Below are 22,068 nucleotides of genomic sequence, written 5' to 3' on the forward strand. Positions count from 1 at the left end.
GTTTTTATTTGCTAAAGCATTTTTCTCAGGATATTTCATCATTATGGTTGAAATGAAATGGATATGGGACCAAATGAATAATTATGGGAACGCATTTTATTTAGAGAATATATCAAGCTTTTATTATTTTTTCTCAGTTTAAGTGAAACAAAAATGTTTAGTTAAGGAAAAAATAACAGATGACAGAGACCTAATATTTGCAAATGTAAATTTAAAAAATGAAAAAGTCTTCATCAATCTAGCTGAGAGAGTGATCTGGTCGTTATCCCAGAAGATTGTCGGGCAAAGAAAATTGGATATTGATGTTTTATACGCACTACCAGACTAACGGCCATTTTCATGTAGCTCCGTTAGGCTTTAACTGCACGCAAAAAAAAATAATTCTTTCCTCCCAAACGAAATTTTAGACAAACAAAGTTCGTTTCTCATTTGCTTTTCGCTGTAAGGAAGTGTATTTGGAAGAAATGTATATACTTTTTGTGATAAACGTTTATTCTTTTCCAGGATGTAAAAACAATTTCATAAAGACAAACTAAAAAAAATACATTGTTTTCTTGCTAATTGCATTTTCCCTCACATCTTTCTCCGAGGTTTTTTAGTTCTTAACACCTTTTCCTGTAATACCAACAATGTAGAAGAAATTATACGATTTTATAAATTTTTAAAATTTTTTTACCTTTCGCCCGGACGGAGAATCGAACCGCGGACCATGCACATTGTAAGCCAACACACTAACCACTGAGCTATGTACCTGTTATGGTCATCAATAGATAAATATCCATATAAGTTATATTTATATAGCATAGCTTGCGGCGCCCACGAACCGAATAAACAAAGTTTATTTAACAGAAACAAACATTTAGTTTGGCACTGTGGAACAGTGGTTGCTACGTCCGACTTGCATGCCAAGGGTCGTGGGTTCGATCCCTGCTTCGACCAAAATTTTTTTTGTTTTTTTTTTTACATATATTCCTGATATGATCGGAAGATTCCGAAAAAATGTTCCTCATTACATTGTAGTATATTAAATTTTGAACTGTAAAATGTGTCTTGTTAAAGACCTAAAGTCAGAAAAGAACAATGTTTGATATAAACGAAATGAACTGTACTGTTGTTTCAAAAATAACTTTTTTTATTGAAAAAATAAAAATTTTGTAATAAACGATTTTTTTTTGGTGATAAAAGTTTAAAATTTCCGAAGCAATTCAAAAAACTCTAACAAAAGAAAAACGTTTTCGGTACACGTTTTCCAAACGTTTTTTTTCTTTGCGTGTGCCAGTTAACAGAAAGAAAAATGGAAATATCTTTTCTCCGGTTAACTTTAACTGAAAAATTTTCAGCAGTTAAGTTTCTAACTGGCATATGGAATATATACGCAAGATGACAGATATGTAGATATCACGGTTTAAAAGTTCGTTAGCTAACGAAGCACTCACGGAGCTTCATGAAAATGGGGGTAATACTCCATAAATTATAGAACTGGACATTTTTAGAAACACTCAAAAATGCTACCAGAAATAAGTTTTGAGAAAAGCATTAACATTTTCGAACTTGCAGTCAAAAGGCGAATCGGTAACTTAGTTCAATTATTGATAACCCGGTTGATATATTAATAATTGCCACAGCGCATAATGTTTACGCTGATCGACTGAGGATCACCCTTAGTTTCTTGGTTTCGAACTTTTGGAGGATTTTTGTTTCAAAGTTTAGATTTACATTTACATAGATTATCTTTCAATCAATTTCTCTTCACTTTGTGGTTCAGTTAATCATCTACAGCTTCTTTGTTATGAATATTCATTTATTTATTGCATACTGTTAGGCGCATACGTATATTACTGAGATAAGGGATTTACACTCAGAAAACAGCGAAACAGGAAGGGAAATTTTGCTGAATTTTTGAAAATTTTTGTTAGTTTTTACAAAATTTTAACTATAGTATATAAGAATAAGTAAATAGTTTTCAACTAATTCAAGAAAATTTATTAGACATAATTATTTTTATACCCTGCGCCACACTGGAACAGGGTATTATAAGTTAGTGCATATGTTTGCAACACCCAGAAGGAGAAGAGATAGACACATGTTGTCTTTGGCAATAATGCTCAGGATGGGTCCTTGAGTCGATCTAGCCATGTCTGTCTGCCCGTCTGTCTGTGAACACATTTTTGTAATCAAAGTCTAGGTCGCAATTTAAGCCCAATCTACTTCAAATTTGGCACAAGTATGTATTTTGGTTCAGAATAGAACCCTATTGATTTTGGAAGAAATCGGTTAAGTTTTTGATAGAGCTCCCATATATATCTTTCGTCCGATATCTACTAATATGGCCCCAGAAGCCAGAATTTCAGCCTGATTTACTTTAAATTTTGCACAAGAAGTGCAATTGATAGTGTCGTAAAGTGTGCCAAATTTGGTTGAAATCTGTTCAGATTTAGATATAGCTCCCATATATATCTTTCGCCCGATATGCACTTATAAGGCCCCAGAAGCCAGAGTTTTGCCGTAATTTGCTTTAAATTTTGCACAGGGATTAGAATTAATATTGTAGCTATGCATGCCAAATTTGGTTGAAATCGGTTCAGATTTAGATATAGCTCCCATATATATTTCTCTCCAGATTTTCACTCATATGACAACAGAGGTCAAAGTTGTAATCCGATTTAAGTGAAATTTTGCACAGGGAGTAAAATTAACATTGTAGTTTTGCACGCCAAATTTGCTTGAAATCGGTGCAGATTTAGATATAGCTCCCATATATATCTTTCGCCCGATATGCACTTATAAGGCCCCAGAAGCCAGAGGTTTGCCCTAATTTGCTTTAAATTTTGCACAGGGAGTAGAATTAGTATTGTAGCTATTCATGCCAAATTTGGTTGAAAACGGTTCAGATTAAGATATAGCTCCCATATATATCTTTCGCCCGATATGCACTTATAAGGCCCCAGAAGCCAGAGTTTTGCCCTAATTTGCTTTAAATTTTGCAGAGGGAGTAGAATTAGTATTGTAGCTATTCATGCCAAATTTGTTCTAAAACGGTTCAGTTTAAGATATAGCTCCCATATATATCTTTCGCCCGATATGAACTCCTATGGCCCCAGAAGCCAGAATTTTGCTCTATTGTGCTTTAAATTTTGCACAGGGAATAGAATTAATATTGTAGCTACGCATGCCAAATTTGGTTGAAATCGGTTCAGATTTAGTATAGCTCCCATATATATTTCTCTCCAGATTTTCACTCATATGACAACAGAAGTCAAAGTTGTAATCCCAATTAATTAAAATTATACACAGGGGGTAAAATTATCATTGTAGTTTTGCACGCCAAATTTGGTTGAAATCGGTTCAGATTTAGATATAACTCCCATATATATGCTTTTTTGTGATTTCGGCAAAATTGGCCAAAATACCCACATTCTCCTTGTAAAAACGACACTGCTATGTCGAAAACTTGTAAAAATGACTCCAATTTTCCTATATTCCTTCAGATTTAAATGTTTCCCATAACATTTTGTTCCACCCCAGGGCATAAGCCGACTCAAATTTTAAGTATACATAAGTCTAACAATTTTTGTCCAGATCGAGATTTAAATATATGTATATGGGAACATAAAGTTTATATATAGCACCCAACATATTTGACGGATTTGATATGGTATCGAAAATGTGGATCTACAAGTGGTGAGGGCATAATAAAGTCGGCCCCGCCCGACTTTAGACTTCCCTTACTTGTTTTCACTAAAAAAGAAAATTTCTTAGTTTTCGTTATTTTTGTTAATTGATGGGTTGACTTTTGACAAATTTAATTTTTTTTTTAAATTTTGTCAAAATTGTATTCCTATAGAAAGATTTGTAGAAATTTTATTTCTATAAAAAATTTTGTCAAAATTTTAGCTTTATAAAAAATTTGAAAAATTTTATCTCTATAGAAAATTTTAACAAAATTTTATTTCTACATAAAATTTTGCCAATAATTTTATTTCTATTGAAAATTTTGTCAAAATGTTATTTCTATAGAAAATTTTGTCAAAATTTTATTTCTATAGAAAATTTTGTCAAAATTTCAGTTCTATAGAAAATTTTGTCAAAATTTTATTTTTATAAAAAATTTTTTCAAAATTTTATTTCTATAAAAAATGTTGTCAAAATTTTATTTCTATAGAAAATTTTATCAAAATTTTATTTCTATAGAAAATTTTGTCAAAATTTTATTTCTAAAGAAAATTTTGCCAAAATATTTATATCTATAGAAAATTTTGTCAAAATTTTATTTCTATAAAAAATTTTATCAAAATTTTATTTCTATAAAAAATTTTGTCAAAATTTTATTTCTATAGAAAATTTTATCAAAATTTTATTTCTATAGAAAATGTTGTCAACATTTGATCTCCAAAGAAAATTTTGTCAAAATTTTATTTCCAAAGAAAATTTTGTCAAAAATTTTTTCAAAACAAAATTTTGTCTAAATTTTATTTCTATAGAAATTTTTTGCAAAATTTTATTGCTATAGAAAATTTTGTCAAAATTTTATTGCTATAGAAAATGTTGTCAAAATTTTATTTCCAAAGAACATTTTGTCAAATTTTTATTTCCAAAAAAAAAAATTTGTCAATATTTATATTTGCAAAGAAAATTTTGTCAAAATTTTTTTCCAAAGAAAATTTTGTCAACATTTTATCGCTACAGAAAAATTTGTCAAAAATTTTATTTCTATAGAAAATTTTGTCAAAATTTTATTTCTATTTTATTTCAACATTTTATTCCCAAGAAAATTTTGCCAAAATGTTATTTCCGAAGAAAATTTTTTCAACATTTTATTTCCGAAGAAAATTTTGTCAACATATTATTTCCAAAGAAAATTTTGTCAAAATTTTGTTTCCAAAGAAAATTTTGTCAACATTTTTTTTTTCAAAGAAAATTTTGTCAAAATTTTAGTTCTATAGAAAATTTTTTCCAAATTTTTTTTATAGAAAATTTTGTCAACATTTTATTTCCAAAGAAAATTTTGTCAAAATGTTATTTCCAAAGAAAATTTTTTCAACATTTTATTTCCAAAGAAAATTTTGTCAAAATTTTATTTCCAAAGAAAATTTTTTTAACATTTGATTTCCAAAAAAATGTTGTCAAAATTTTATTTCAAGGTTCAAGTGTAGTTCACTTTGGGTTGAGTGAATTACCCAAATTTATTCTGATAATTGGTTGATAGTTTTGCTGCAAGTAGAGGATGCTGATGAGGAATGTGGTAATTCCGAAACAGGTGTACATCCAACCATCTGGCAGTCTATAGGGCTTTGCCCAAATAAATTTGACAAGCATGTTTTTCCTCTGTTGGTTAAGCTACACTTGTAGTTTAGTCAATGCATGGTTTTAAGCTGAAATCAAAAACAAAAATAACATTTTATTTCTATAGAAAATTTTGTCAAAAATTTATTTCTATAGAAAATGTTGTCAAACATTTATTTCGATAGAAAATTTTGTCAACATTTTACTTCTATAGAAAATTTTGCCAAAATTTCATTTGTATAGAAAATTTTGTCGAAATTTTTTTTCTATAGAAAATTTTGTCAAAATTTTAGCTTAATAAAAAATTTTATCTCTATAGAAAATTTTGTAAAAATTTTATTTCTATATAACATTTTGTCAATAATTTTAGTTCTATTGAAAATTTTGTCAAAATTTTATTTCTATAGAAAATTTTGTCATAATTTTATTTCCATAGAAAATGTTGTCAAAATTTTATTTCTGTAGAAAATTTTGTCAACAGTTTATTTCGTCAAAATTTTATTTCCCAAGAAAATTTTGGCAAAATTTTATTTATATAGAAAGTTTTGAAAAAATTTTTTCTCCATAGAAAATTTTATCAAAATTTTATTTCTATAGAAAATTATGTCAAAATTTTATTTCTATAGAAAATTTGGTCAAAATTTTATTTCTATAGAAAATGTTGTCAAAATTTTATTTCTATGGAAAATAACTTCTGTATCTATTTATGATAGCTATGTTCATCTGTCTTTCTGTATTTTGGTATGCAAAATACTGCTCACAGTTTGAGTCCGATCATCCTCAAATTTGGCATAGGATCTTTCTTCGGCTCAAAAAAAATCCCTATGGTTCGGTTCAGACTTAGCTATAGCTGTAAATATATTTATCATCGATTTGGTCATAATTGGTGTGTCTATAAACTGTTCTCCTTACCTGGAGTCAACTCCGGAGTAGGAGTGCGAAAAAAGTCATCTATCCCATGACAATTGAAGTTGCAGCTGAACATTTTGTAAAACCCCCCAAAAAATTACCTAGCAAAAGGTAAATAATGTTACTTTGATTAAACGATTAAATTAAATAAAACAAGCTTAAGATTTCCGAAGACTTCCGGAAACAAAAGCAAATCAAAAGAAACACACACACACTCAAAAGTCTCCGCCACTAGGCCACGAAAAAAAGAAAAACAAAAAGCTTCCAAATAGGAAATGACAAAAAAGGACAATTTAGATATTTGTTTTCATTTCTAGTTTCCTTTTAGCACTTTTCTATTTGCGTTTGTTGTTGTTTTGCCACTTAAGGATTCACTCAAACCCAAATAGCCTGAGGAGTAGGAGACCAATAGAAAACTTACCAAAACTTTGGCTGACCCAAATTCCGACCATATCCAGTTTCAGCAATGTATAGTAGACATTTTCACCTCGTTCGATGTTCATGAATAGATGATAGATAAAGCTGCCACACCAGGGAGCCACCGACCCAAAGACATGGCAAAATGAAAGAAAACGATAGCCACTCTCCCATGGCATTAGGCCAGGAACTATGGCCAATATATAAACAATTGGTATGGCTGTAATGATACATAGAAAGAACAAAACAATAGAGAACATATATTAAAGTTTGTTAAATAAATAGTAAAAAAAAAATAAAATAACGGCTAGATAATGCAGAAAACTTTGATGTAAACAAAGGATATTGGTTGATATTTTTCTTTGAGATTACTAAGATGCCTCTGTTTGGTGTATTTTGGGGAGGGCATATGGATTAATTTATTTGTATTACATTTAATTATGGTAAATTTTAATTTTAACTTAATTGTTTATTTATTTTTTTTAATTTAAATTTAAACATTAAATGTTTATTTAATTTTATACTCTTCACCATAGGAGAGTATGAAAATCTGAATTGATTCATCCGATGTCCGTCCGTCTGTTGAAATCACCACGAGGCATAGGTTAGGTTAGGTTAGGTATTGTGCCAAGCCGATATTTCAGGCTCACTTAGACTATTCAGTCCATTGTATTACCACAATGCTGAAGTTCTCTCTTATCACTGAGTGCTATACAAATCCGAGGTTAGCTCAATGATGAGGGACCTGGCTTTTATAGCCGAGTGCGAACGACAACGAAGCTGTCGACTTGAAACACAAAATAATAATAAAGACATTTTTTAGCGACCTATCAGGCTTTAAATCTAGGATCAATCAAATTAAAATTAGGATACAGATCTCATTTATCGAATTTTCATTATCTTTTTGCGTTATCCCAGCAAAAAAATTTGGAAGTTCCTCTCAAGGTACAAAAGAAGAAAGAAAGGAAGAACTTCAAAAAATGCCCTCCCAAAGATGTTCTTTATTTTAACTGCACAGGAAGTTCATTTGAGTCAATTTTTTTTATAACTCACTTTTTTCATATTTGTAATGGGAAATTTTTGTTTTGATTCAAGTAGTTTAAAAACAGATTAAGAATTAATAGAATGGTATACATTATTTCAATTTAGCAGAAAAAGAGGCTAAATCCTTTCTAGAAAAATTGCGAATTTTTGAAAATATTTGATGACAAACGTTCCAGACAAGCGTTATAATGCATTAAAAATCATAAAAAAGTTTTAAAAATTATTTGTTGAAATATCACAAAAGTTATTAATTCACATCCAAAGCAGTGAATTCGCCTCACACCTTAAAATGTGATGCAAATTCAGTGCAGTGGTTGTTGAAATGGTGGACATCCGTCCTATGACAAGCCAATGTTAAATTCATCGCTTCTGCGTCAATTTGGCACCACTTCAGGATCCAAAAAGAACATTTTCACTACTTTTTTTGCTGGGATGTTATAAACCCAGCAAAAAAAGCGTCGCCAAAAATGTAATGAAAATGTTCTTTTTGGATCCGGAAGTGGTGCAAAATTGACGCAGAAGCGATGAATTTAACATGGGCTTGTCATAGGACGGAAGTCCTCCATTTCAACAGCCTTTGCACGGAATTTGCATCTCTTCTTTAGGTGTGATCCGAATTCAATGTTTTGGATGTAAATTAAAAAATTCTGTGATATTTTGTCAAATAAATAATTTTTATAATTTTTTATAATTTTTAATGGATTCTAACGCTTTTCAGAAATGTTTCACCTCAAATATTTTCAAAAATTCACAATTTTTTCAGTTTGGATTTATCATTTTTGTCGACAAAATTTAAATGATTTCTCTATTTTATGAATTTTTACTCTGTTTTTAACCTATTTGAAACAAAAATAAGTTAAAATTGCCCTTTAAAAGTGTGAAAAAACAAGTTTTAAAAAGTGAATGAAAAGAACTTCCTGTGTAGTTAAAATAAAGAACATCATTGGGAGTACATCTTCTGGAAGTGCTTTTAAAGTTGTGCTGTTGGAAGAACTTCCAAATTTTTTTGCTGGGTATTTATTTGCCAGTTGTCTTCCAAGAAATCAGGAAAAGCAAACGCCAAAGACGGATCACTCTTTACTACGACAATGCCAGCTCTCATACATCGGCTGAAACGACTGCATTTTTGAACACTCAAAACATCGATTTGATGGTTCATCCCCGGTATAGTCCTGACTTGGCACCGAATGACTTCTTTTTATTTCCATACGTAAAAAATGAAATGAGAGGTCAACTTTTTTCGACAACCGAAGAAGCGGTTAATGCGTTCAGAATGTCTGTTTTGGAGATACAGTCGAAGCTCGGTTTAACGAACGATATATTGTCAGGCCCTTTCATTATTTAGAAAAATTTGTTAAATCGAACGGGAATATTAAATGTTAAATCGTACACGCAGAGAAGGAATATGATCACCTCAAACATGTTTCAAGAGCAAAATGTTATTTTTGTATAGTGACCATGTAACATGTTTGTCACTAAAATGTTATTTTCCCGTCAAATATAACCTGCTTGCCGAAATGAGATACATGATTTCCGAGTAAATAACATGGTTGCGAAAACCATGTTACGAAAACCATGTGACCAAAAATAACATTTTGCTCTTAAAACATGTTTGAGGTGATCATATTCCTTCTCTGGGTGTAGTTTTTACTAGATAAGTAAAAATTCATAAGCATTTGGCAAAATCAAACTACATAGACACTTAAAAATACTACTTTAAATAATCCTTAAAAACTGATGAACTTGATATATCTAGGTTAGGTTAGATTGAAAAGAGGATCCAAGATTCGCTGTCTCATGAGGACCTATGTTCCTCACAACAGAAAACTCTTCTTTCAGTGCACTCTTAACGCTAAATTACCATTTCGACCGAGCACCAAAAAAGTTTTTCAGCTGTAGTTTATCCCTCTCAGTAATTATGCTGACATTCCTGTGTATTTCATAGTTTCTCTTCAGCTATAAGAAAGAGTTTCCATGTCATTGAGCTAAATATAGAATCGGTTAGCACTCATTAATAAGATAAAAATTCACCACCTGTCCAACAGGCGATCCTACGAAAATTTGGTGCATATTGCCACTAACGGACCTATCACAGGACCAGTGCTCCAGTTTGCTGCAGTTTTTAAATTTTCATATAATTTATTCATTTCTATACTCTCTTGATTTTAAAATCTTATTGGATCTAGACATTTGCTTATAGGTAACATATTCCAAAAGTTTTTCCTTTCTGGTGCAATTGGGATGCACAAAATAATACCGATCCGTAAGGGTTTGTCCCAGACTGGGTCAGTTCTACTAAGATCTGCCAGGTCATGTCCTTTGGACTGATTCCAAGACGTGTCCTGCAGTGTAAATTTACACCGTCAATGACAAACCCGTGTTAAAGTGACCGGCCCTTCCATACGTTTCGACCAAAACTGGGACTGGTCCATTCACACCAGGGAGTAGTCATGTACCGTTTTCTGGGGTAGATCCATTTCCCGCAGCGGATCTGCTACTCTATCTAACCTAACTTTACCTAGTTACCCGGCCATTGAATATGTGTGTTCCAAACATTTGATGGAATCTAAACATCTTGGAAATGCCATACTTTGTCGACATTTCGAGATGGAGTTAAGTCATTCTCAAAATCGTCAAATATTACTGATTTTTTGTTGTTTATTTTGTTAAAATTAAAAGCGTTTTCGTTAAATCGAACGTAGCCACCGTGGTCCAATGGTTAGCATGCCGGCCATGCATATACAGGGTCGTGGGTTCGATTCCTGCTTCTTCCGAACACCAAATAGTTTTTCAGCGGTGGATTATCCCACCTCAGTAATGCTGGTGACATATCTGAGGGTTTCAAAGCTTCTCTAAGTGGTTTATCAGTTGTCAAAATGCCGTACAAGCAAGAAGAGCAGCGTATCAAAATTTTGCTCGCGCATCGCGAAAATCCGAGCTACTGGCACGCAAAGCTGGCAAAATCGCTAAAAGTTGCCAAATCAACCGTTACAAATGTAATTAAAGTGTTTGGGGAACGTTTGTCGACAGCCAGGAAGTCTGGATCGGGGGGAAATCGAAAACCGGAAGCCGCTGAGACGACAAAGAGAGTTGCCGGTAGTTTCAAGCGAAACCCTAACCTCTCTCTCCGAGATGCCGCAAATAAGCTGGGTGTATCGTCTACAACCGTGCATCGAGCCAAAAAACGAGCCGGACTATCGACTTACAAGAAGGTAGTGACTCCAAATCGCGATGATAAACAAAATACGACGGCCAAAGCGCGATCCCGAAGGCTGTACACGACGATGCTGACGAAGTTTGACTGCGTGGTAATGGACGACGAAACCTACGTCAAAGCCGACTACAAGCAGCTTCCGGGACAGGAGTTTTATACGGCAAAAGGAAGGGGAAAGGTGGCAGATATTTTCAAGCACATAAAACTGTCAAAGTTCGCAAAGAAATATCTGGTTTGGCAAGCCATCTGTATCTGTGGCTTGAAAAGCAGCATTTTCATAGCTTCCGGGACTGTCAACCAAAAAATTTACGTGAAAGAGTGTTTGAATAAACGTCTGCTGCCTTTCCTGAAGAAACACGGTTGTTCCGTACTGTTTTGGCCGGATTTGGCATCTTGCCATTACGGTAAAAAGGCCATGGAGTGGTACGCCGCCAACAACGTGCAGGTGGTTCCCAAGGACAAGAACCCTCCCAACACGCCAGAGCTCCGCTTAATTGAGAAATACTGGGCTATTGTCAAGCGGAACCTAAAGAAGACCAAAAAACTGTTAAGGACGAGCAGCAGTTCAAGGCAAACTGGCTTTCTGCGGTGAAGAAGGTGGACAAGGTGGCTGTACAAAATCTGATGGCAGGTGTCAAGCGTGAGGCCCGGCAATTCGGATTTGGAAAAGCGAAAGCCTAACTGAATATTTTTCCTGAATTTTATACTAATTGAACTTGAAAAAGAAATTTAATTTGATTTTTTAAATAAACGATTTCACCGATTTACACGCGTTTTCCCTTGACCAAATTTTGACCGTATCACCCTTTATCACAATGGACTGAATAGTCTAAGTGAGTCTGATACATCGGGCTGCCACCTAACCTAAACCTAAACCTAAATTGAACGTAAATTTTGTTCAAACGTTCGTTATTTATAATACTCAATATTAAGAATTTGGAAGTTCGTTAAATTGGATTTTCGCTAAACCGAGCTTCGACTGTACCTCCATCAGAGTGGCAAGTGTGCTTCGACAATTGATTCAAACGCATGCAAAACAGTATAGATCTTAATGGGGAATATTTTGAAAAAAAAGCAATTTGCGATGTTTTCGATGATTAGTATTTGTTTTTGTCCTATAATCCCGAAATATAAAAGGCAACGCTCGTAAAAGAAAGTACCCTTTAATTTTTTGCCAAGTTCCCTATTTCCAGCATATTTCTTCAAATCTATTTTAGTTTAGTTTTTAAATTTTATTCCATTGCGACTTTTCGTAAAACATTCCACGTGCCTTTTAAAAATCTGTTTGGGAAAATGTTAGTCCATTCGAAAGAAGGACTATCAAAAGCATAGGCAATAAAAATCAGCATCATAATGATTATGACAAGAATGCTATATGTTTACGAGCATTATATTCCCACCCCCATTATTCATGCTCATCAGGGTATAGGTCCCCCTTGGCGTATGAAGAATATTAAATGAACTCATCACACAACATGTATACGTCACCTACTAACATATAGGGTATTGGAAATTACGACCGCATTTCTGCCGTTTCATATCCAATCATCCATGCATTACGATGTCACACCATTAGCTATAACCACTATTTAGAATAGCAACCCATAGGCCAATTGTTGAAGGACATGGATGAATGTTGCTTTTTTCGTTTTTGTGGATGCGAAAAAAAAAATCATTCGAAATGAATCTTATTAATAATTTAAAGTCATGTTTGCCTTCATTTAGTCCTCTATAAATATTTATTCGAAAGGTTCAGTTTATTTCCACATTAACATGTTCGGCTTTAATCTGTGTTGTGGCCAAATGTTGTGCTACTCTCTACATCCATCCACTGGCCTCTAAAAGTGTCATCATAATTTTTATTAACATTTTACAGAGGAGAACCTTTGTCTCTGTGCCATTGAAGGTAGCCAAAAATTGCCTAAATTAATTTACAGCTAATGGTGTGGTTGTTTGCTTTGGTGTGTGTGTATGTATAAACGAGCTTCATTTAATTTCTATAAAGCTTAGTTATTGTTGTTGTTGTAGGTGTGTTGTTGGCAGTTCTTGCTATTGACATTGAGTTTTGACAGAGTAAATGTCCCCCCATTCATTGTCGTAAATAAACAGATTTGACTGTCTATATGTATGTGTGTGAGATATGTATAACTAAATGAGAGTAAGAGCGAGAAAGAGAGGCTAATAGTGTGTTTTTTTATATTTCTTTTTGACAAACATTGATGGCCACGTGGGATTTTTAGCAATGGTGAATATGATGGATTTTTTTGTAACTAAGGGGCGGGGTACCACAGGGAATTGTATGATAAATTCATAGACAAACTGTCTATGTATAGGCGACTGAACATAGGACGTGTTCTATACCAACTGATTTGGGGTGAGATATGGCATAAGCAAACTACAAAATAATTTGCATACAGTTCTTTTTTCTCGATTTGAAGAGGTCATAAAGTTACAAAATGACAAAAATTGTGTATGTTTTTTTATACCCTCCACCATAGGATGGGGGTATATTAACTTTGTCATTCCGTTTGTAACACATCGAAATATTGTTGTAAGACCCCATAAAGTATATATATTCTGGGTCGTGGTGAAATTCTGAGTCGATCTGAGCATGTCCGTCCGTCTGTCTGTTGAATACACGCTAACTTCAGAACGAAACAAGCTATCGACTTGAAACTTGGCACAAGTAGTTGTTATTGATGTAGGTCGGATGATATTGCAAATGGGCCATATCGGTCCACTTTTACGTATAGCCCCCATATAAACGCACCCCCAAATTTGGCTTGCGAGGCCTCTAAGAGAAGCAAATTTCATCCGATCCGGTTGAAATTTGGTACATGGTGTTAGTATATGGTCTCTAACAACCACGCAAAAATTGGTCCATATCGGTCCACTTTAACGTATAGCCCCCATATAAACCGTTCCCCCGATTTGGCTTGCGGAGCCTCTAAGAGAAGCAAATTTCATCCTATCCGGTAGAAATTTGGTACGTGGTGTTAGTATATGGTCTCTAACAACCATGCAAGAATTGGTCCATATCGGTCCATAATTATATATAGCCCCCATATAAACCGATCCCTCGATTTGGCTTGCGGAGCCTCTAAGAGAAGCAAATTTCATCCGATCCGGCTGAAATTTGGTACATGGTGTTGGTATATGTTTTCTAATGACCATGCAAAAATTGGTCCACATCGACCCATAATTATATATAGCCCCCATATAAGCCGATCCCCAGATTTGACTTCCAGAGCCTCTTAGAGGAGCAAAATTCATCCGATCCGGTTGAAATTTGGTACGTGGTGTTAGTATATGGTCTCTAACAACCATGCAAGAATTGGTCCATATCGGTCCATAATTATATATAGTCCCCATATAAATCGATCCCCAGATTTGTCCTCCGGAGCCTCTTGGAGGAGCAAAATTCATCCGATCCGGTTGAAATTTGGAACATGGTGTTAGAATGTGGTCTCTAACAAACACGCAAGAATTGGTCCATATCGGTCCATAATTATATATAACCCCCATATAAACCGTTCCCCAGATTTGATCTCCGGAGCCTCTTGGAGAAGCAAAATTCATCCGATCCGGTTGAAATTTGCAACGTGGTGTTAGTATAAGGCCGCTAATAACCATGCCAAAATTGGTCCATATCGGTCTATAGTTATATATAGCCGATCCATAATCACACAAAAATTGGTCCATATCGGTTCATAATCATGGTTGCCACTCGAGCCAAAAATAATCTACCGAAATTTTATTTTTATAGAAAACATTGTCAAAATGTTATTTCTATAGAAATAACAATTTTATTTCTGTAGAAAATTTTGTCAACATTTTATTTCTATAGAAAATTTTGACAAAATTTTATTTCTATAGAAAATTTTGTCAAAATTTTATTTTTATAGAAAATTTTGTCAAAATTTTATTTTTATAGAAAATATTTTCCAAATTTTATTTCTATAGAATTTTTTTTCCAAATTTTACTTCTATAGAAAATGTTGTCAAAATCTTATTTCTATAGAAACTTTAAACTTAATTATATACGTATTTTATCGGCCTTTTTTAGTTTAATATATACCACGTATGGACTATGTGGTATATATTACGGTGTTAGGAAGTTTTAAGATACCTTGCCATCGGCAAGTGTTACCGCAACCCAAGTAATTCGATTGTGGATGACAGTCTTCAGTAGAAGTTTCTACGCAATCTATGGTGGAGGGTACATAAGCTTCGACCTGGCCGAACTTACGGCCGTATATACTTGTTTTTTTTTATACCCTCCGCCACACTGTGGAACAGGGTATTACAAGTTAGTGCATATGTTTGCAACACCCAGAAGGAGACGAGATGGACACACGGTTCCTTTGGCAAAAATGCTCAGGGTGGGCTCCTGAGTCGATAAAGCCATACCCGTCTGTCTGTGAATACATTTTTGAGATCTAAGTCTAGGTCGCAGTTTTAGTCCAATCCACTTTAAATTTGGCACAAGTATGTGTTTTGGGTGAGAATAGAACCCTATTGATTTTGGTTTTGATCGGATCAGATTTCGCTATAGCTCCCATATATATCTTTCGCCCGATATGCACTTATATAACTCCAGAAGCCAGAGTTTTACTCAGAATTATGTGGAATTTTGCACAGGGAGTAGAATTACCATTCTTACAATGGATGCCAAATTTGGTCTAAATCGAATCAAATTTAGATATAGCTCCCATATATAACAGGTTGGCTGATAAGTCCCCCGTCTAACAAAGAAAAACACATTTTTTTGTCAAAATTCGTTTTTATTATTCAACATAGTTGCCTTCAAGAGCGATACAACGATTTTTTGATACCATTTTGATACCATTTTGGTAGTACTCCTTCGGTTTTGCCTCAAAATAGACCTCAGTTTCTGCGATCACCTCTTCATTGCAGCCAATTTTTTCCCCGCGATGTCTAAGAACAAGAAAAAGTCACTGGGGGCCAGATCTGGAGAATACGGTGGGTGGGGAAGCAATTCGAAGCCCAATTCATGAATTTTTGCCATCGTTCTCTATGACTTGTGGCGTTGTCTTGGTGGAACAACACTTTTTTCTTCTTCATATGGGGCCGTTTTGCCGCGATTTCGACCTTCAAACGCTCCAATAACGCCATATGAAAGTCACAGTTGATGGTTTTTCCCTTCTCAAGATAATCGATAAAAATTAAAAAATAAAAAAACAGAGGCCATTACTTTGCCAGCGTACTTTTGAGTCTTTCCACGCTTCGGAGACGGTTCACCGGTCGCTGTCCACTCAGCCGACTGTCGATTGGACTCAGCAGTGTAGTGATGCAGCCATGTTTCATCCATTGTCACATATCGACGGAAAAACTCGAGTGTATTACGAGTTAACAGCTGCAAACACCGCTCAGAATCATCAACACGTTGTTGTTTTTGGTCAAATCTGAGCTCCCATTTTGCACAGATCTTCCGCATATCAAAATATTGATGAATGATATAACCAACACGTTCCTTTGATATCTTTAAGGCCTCTGCTAACTCGATCAACTTCATTTAACGGTCATTCAAAATCATTTTGTAGATTTTTTGGATGTTTTCGTCGGTAACCACCTCTTTTGGGCGTCCACCGCGTTCACCGTCCTCTGTGCTCATTTCACCACGCTTGAATTTTGCATACCAATCAATTATTGTTGATTTCCCTGGCACAGAGTCCGGAAAATCATTATCAAGCCAAGTTATTGCTTCCACCGTATTTTTCCCTTCAGAAAACAGTATTTTATCAAAACACGAAATTCCTTTTTTTCAATTTTTTTCACAATAACAAAAGTTGCTTCACAAAAGATGCTCTATCTCACAAACTAATTGACTTATAGACGTCAAATTTTGACACGAATCATTTGAAGGTTGGTACTACATAAAAATAATATGCATTTAATACTAGCGACGCCATCTATGTGTCAGACGGGGGACTTATCGGCCAACCTGTTATCTTTCGCCCGATTTACATTCATATGGTCACAGAGGCCATAGTTTCAATCCGATTTACGTGTAATTCTACACATGGAGTAAAATTAATAATCTTACTATGCGTGCCGAATTTAGTTGAAATCGATTCAGATTTCGATATAGCTCCCGTATATATCTATCGCCCGATTTAGGTTAATATGACCACTGAGGCCATAGTTTTACTCCGATATATGTGAAATTGTGCGCAGGAAGACAAGTTAACATTCTAACTGTGTATGCCGAATTTAGTTTAAATCGGTTCAGATTTCGATATAGCTCCCATATATAGCTTTCGCTCGATTTACACTCATATGACCACAGAGGCCAATTTTTACTCCGATTTAGTTATTTATGAAAAAATCCAATACAGTGAAACCTCTCAGAAATGGACATTCACGGTCGTCTAAAATTGGTCTACATTTGGGAGGTTGTCACTTGTGAGAAATTAATTTTAATGTGATTACGTCTCATGAAAAGTATCCACTTTTTTAAAATGCCGTTTTTTCAGGCTGTCCATACATATATGGAAGGTTTCACTGTAATCTATATCATAGAGCATTGCGAACTGATAAAATACCATGTACCACAGTAGTGGTGCGAGTATTACCATTAGCAATATATCTTTCAGTGTATATAAATAGAGTGCAAATGAAACCACAATTAAAAATCACTTTGCTGAACACAATTGAAACTCAGAGCCATAAATAGAATTCCATTTTTACCTATATGGTATGTGGTATTATTACGATTCAATGAAACTTAGTCAACAGTAGTATATAGTCAATCCTCAAACGCCATCCATAAGATTTTTAGAGATGCTTAATAGAAATTTAAAAATTTTCTTCTTTATAAAAATAATTCTAGTGCTATTAACACTATGCCCTAAAGCAAATGGAAAACTAAATCCCGAAAATCCATACCATAGAGAAATAATGCGATTAGCCAAAGCGGCAGATATCAAGTCATGGATGAATACCAAAATTAATCCTTGTGAGAATTTCTTTCAATTCAGCTGTAACCGTTGGTCAAGGATAAATCCTGCTGAAACTTTTCAAGTCTACAATACCAATCAATTTGAGGAAATGTCATCAGGTTTGCAGTTAAGAATCAATAGAATGTTAAATGAATCGGATAATAGGGGAAATGAATTTGAAGAAAAAGTGAATGGTTTCTATCAATCATGTCTGCGTTTGCAAGACAATCGGGAGCAATACAAAAACGAATTGAAACGTATATATGGGCAATATGGTGAATTTTCTTTTGTACAGAGGCAGAAGCAACAAAAGGAATATCTTCCCCCCTCGAAGATTAACTGGTGGTGGTCCCTTATAGCTGATATCCATTTGAATTATGGCAAATCAATTATTCTTGCCTTGGATATTGAAAATGATGTGAAGGACAACAACAACAACACCAATAATAATAATAATCAGACAATGCTGTATATTGGACCACCTTCCCTGCTATCAGGTGAACCTTATGTGGAGAAAAAAATGGCCAAATATATGAGAAATATTTTTGGTTTATCGCGGGACCAGGCATCTAAAGAAACCAATCGTCTCTTGAGTTTTGATGAAGCTTTGAGTTTTGGAGGTTCTGATACTGGGACGGCTAAAACTCTTCAAGAACTTTTGACCCGTTATTCTACCCAAGAGTTAATTGACAAATATGCCGAATCATTTGATCTACGATCCTTTCTAGAATTGGCCTTGAATACCACCAAACTACCAGCAGAAATTTATCTTTATGATGAATCGTATTTGGAAAATCTTCTAAAAATCGTACAGACAACAGATATCACACTTCTGCAGGATTATATTCTATGGATTCTTTTAGATGAATATCTAGAAGATTTTTCCGACATCACATGGAGTAAATTTTGTGGAGAAAAAGTAAGAAAATATTTTGGAAAATTCATAATTCATAATATCTATAAAACATTTCGTAGTGAATGGTATGAAGAGGAAATTTACGAAATTTGGCAAAATATTAAAGATGCCTTCAGGGATAATTTGAAGGGATTTCATTATAATTGGATGTCATTGGAAGTACGGCAGGCAGCTTTGGGAAAATTGGAAAATATCCAATTGATCACAAACACCTATGACAATGAAGATTTCCCAGCCTTTTTTCGAAACTTGCAAATCGATAAGAAAAACTATGTGGCCAATATTGAAAGAATCCTTAGGAATATTGAATCCCTTCGACCGAATAAACTCATGAAAAAATCCCCCAGCATAGATGCCACACAAGAGTTATCCTTCACGCCAGTCTATGAAAATTTTGAGAATGCCATTAAAATACCCATAGCCTTGTTGCAAACTTCTCGTATTTTATCTCCCATATATCCCAAGGCCATAGAATATGGTTCAATGGGATTCCTTTTGGCCCATGAAATGCTTCATGGTTTCGATGATATGGGGCGAGGTTATGATGCCAATGGTCATCTACGAAATTGGTGGGATGCCAATAGCACCAAGGAGTTTGAAAAACGGCAAAATTGTTTTCAGTTTCAATATAATCTCTATATGTATGGAGTTGCTGACTATGTGGAGTATTCACAATCGGAAAATATTGCTGACAATGGGGCCATACAATTGGCCTTTAAAGCCTATACCAAATGGCTAGAGCAGCATTCGAAGAGTAATGAGAAATTTCCAAAACTCAATTACACTGGGAACGAATTATTCTTTATTGGCTTCTCACAGCTATGGTGTAGTAATGTCCATCCCAAATATCGTGATTTCCAAGGAACTCATGCCCCTGCCATGTTTAGAGTAATTGGATCATTAGCTAATTTTCCACAATTTTCGAAAATTTTTCATTGTCCATCAGGTAGTCAAATGAATCCATCGGTAAAATGTAGCATTTATTGAATAGATTAATTTTTGCTATGTTTTATTTGGTTATTATTAGGAGGAGGAAGTTTATAGAAATATTTATGTCGATTGTCTCTTGTTGCTAGTGCCCCTAAAAATAAGTTTATTACAATTTGTAATTATAATAAATTAAATAATAAATAAAAATAGCGATATTAATTCGTTCTTGGACTTATGAATTGTTTGTGGTTTTTGTGGTCTAATAATTTTGACATTATAGCAAATTCTCGATGTTAAGTAGTGTGAATCAGTATCTCCATTAACAAGTTTAGTGAGAAACACAATACCATGCATAAACCTTCTACATTGAAGAGATGGAAGATCAATTAACATAAGGTTACTAGAATATGGAGGTAAATCGTATAAATTATTCCAGCCAAGCCCCCTCAAAGCAAAAATAAAAAACTGCTTCTGGACAGATTCAATACGATCAATAGAACAACGATAACTCGGTGACCAGACAACACATGTATACTCCAATACGGTTTAACCAAAGCCGTAAAGAGCCCCTTTGACCATATCTTAATGAAACCCAAAACATCAGTTGCCTTATTAACACATCCTTCAATATGAGGGTCTAAATCATTAAATCTTCTGGACAGATTCAATACGATCAATAGAACAACGATAACTCGGTGACCAGACAACACTTGTATACTCCAATACTGTTTAACCAAAGCCGTAAAGAGCCCCTTTGACCATATCTTAATGAAACCCAAAACATCAGTTGCCTTATTAACACATCCTTCAATATGAGGGTCTAAATCATTAAATCTAAGCACATTCTCAAGCCTATAATCTCCAATATAGTTCTCAGTCCATTCACAAACTCTAAGAGAAAAAATCATCCTCTTACACTTTGCAAGATTGAGTAACATACATTTAGAAGCACACCAATCAGCTTCCTGAAGAAGTAAAGAATTACCAGCAGTATCAAATGAAAAACAGAACCAGTCCTAAATGGCTGCCTTGGGGAACACCAGATGTCACACGTATAAACGTAGATAAACTATGCAGTTGAGTTCTACCATGCAAGTAGGAATCGATCCAGCGGAGAAGAATAGATGGAAATCCCAAAACATCTAATTTGCTCAGTAGCAGCCTATGATTCACCAAGACGAACGCCTTGCGGAAATCCGTACAGATTACATCCAGTTGTCGTCTTTGAAAGAATTCGAAAACATTGTAACGACAGGTTCTCCCCTCAAGGCTAGGGTATTGCTCACGGGGCCGGGTTCGTCACAGAAATTTGTTTGTTTCAGAGACAAAGAGAACACAAGAGGTGGTTTTACAGTGAGTCATTATTGAGAATTAATTGAGTTGCCTAGGCGGTACAGAATATCTTGCAGCCTTAACTATCGATAATACACTCGGTTCACGGTGGCGTATCACTTCGCGGTTCAGTTCGGTGAGTGAGCGGTATATGCAACCACGCCAGCTGGGATGAAGATCACGATGTTGCGGAAGTAGTTCCGTAGGGAGTCGTGTCGCGGTGACGTGGGTCGAGCGAACTCTAGTCACTGTCACGTCTGGGTGTAAGTGATACCTGTGGCAGGTGAGGACTCGCTGTATTAAGTCGGTGTCGTGTCTAGGTGAACGTGATACCAGCGGCTGTGAGGACTCGCGGTATCAAGTCGGTGTCGTGTCTAAGTGAACGTGATACCAGTGGCTGTAAGGACTAGCGGTGTCCTGTCACTGATGAGTCGTGTCTAAGTTAACGTGTACCAGTGGCTGCGAAGACTCGCGGTATCCTGTCACTGTTGAGTCGCGTCGAAGTGAACGCGATACCAGTGGCTGTGAGGACTCGCGGTATCCTGTCGCTGTTGAGTCGTGTCGTGTCTAAGTGAACGTGATACCAGTGGCTTCGAAGACTCGCGGTATCCTGTCACTGTTGAGTCGTGCCGAAGTGAACGTGATACCAGTGGCTGCGAAGACTCGCGGTATCCTGTCACTGTTGAGTCGTGTCGTGTCTAAGTGAAGTGTTACTAGTGGCGGTGAAGACGCGCTGTAACTCAGTACTTATTGTGTCTTGTCCTGCTGGTGTCTCAATCTTTGTCGTGTTTTGCTGGTGTCCAAGTGGCGTACGTCTTAACTCACTTGAAATTCTATGTTCTAATTCAACTCACCCACTTGTCTGGTTGCTTGTTCATTCAAAACTGACTTCCTTGTTTGACCTACTTTGCCTCTTTTATTTATATTGTCCCTACGCATCGCTGCTGACATCTACTCCACTACACAGCATCATTTCAGTTGCAATAACAAACCCTTTTCACGTGATACCAGTGGCTGCGAAGACTCACGGTATCCTGTCACTGTTGAGTCGTGTCGTGTCT

The 22,068-nt window shown here is 35.1% G+C and overlaps 2 protein-coding genes across 6 annotated transcripts in view; one reads left to right on the forward strand and one right to left on the reverse strand.

Annotated features, from left to right (window-relative positions):
- Positions 1 to 22,068, reverse strand: part of LOC142222505 (uncharacterized) — a 329,961-nt gene that overhangs the window by 80,527 nt on the left and 227,366 nt on the right. For all 5 annotated transcript variants that reach the window (XM_075292674.1, XM_075292675.1, XM_075292672.1 and 2 more), the window contains one exon: positions 6,614 to 6,829. In XM_075292674.1, the coding sequence (XP_075148789.1) occupies positions 6,614 to 6,829 (216 nt within the window). The remainder of the gene's footprint in view (positions 1 to 6,613; positions 6,830 to 22,068) is intronic.
- LOC142222495 (neprilysin-1-like) lies at positions 17,642 to 19,914 on the forward strand. The gene has a single exon (XM_075292660.1). It carries the CDS (start codon positions 17,672 to 17,674, stop codon positions 19,730 to 19,732), a length of 2,061 nt encoding a protein of 686 aa, XP_075148775.1. The 5' UTR covers positions 17,642 to 17,671; the 3' UTR covers positions 19,733 to 19,914.

Source organism: Haematobia irritans, chromosome 1 (genome assembly GCF_050003625.1).
Source record: "Haematobia irritans isolate KBUSLIRL chromosome 1, ASM5000362v1, whole genome shotgun sequence".
NCBI lineage: Eukaryota > Metazoa > Arthropoda > Insecta > Diptera > Muscidae > Haematobia > Haematobia irritans.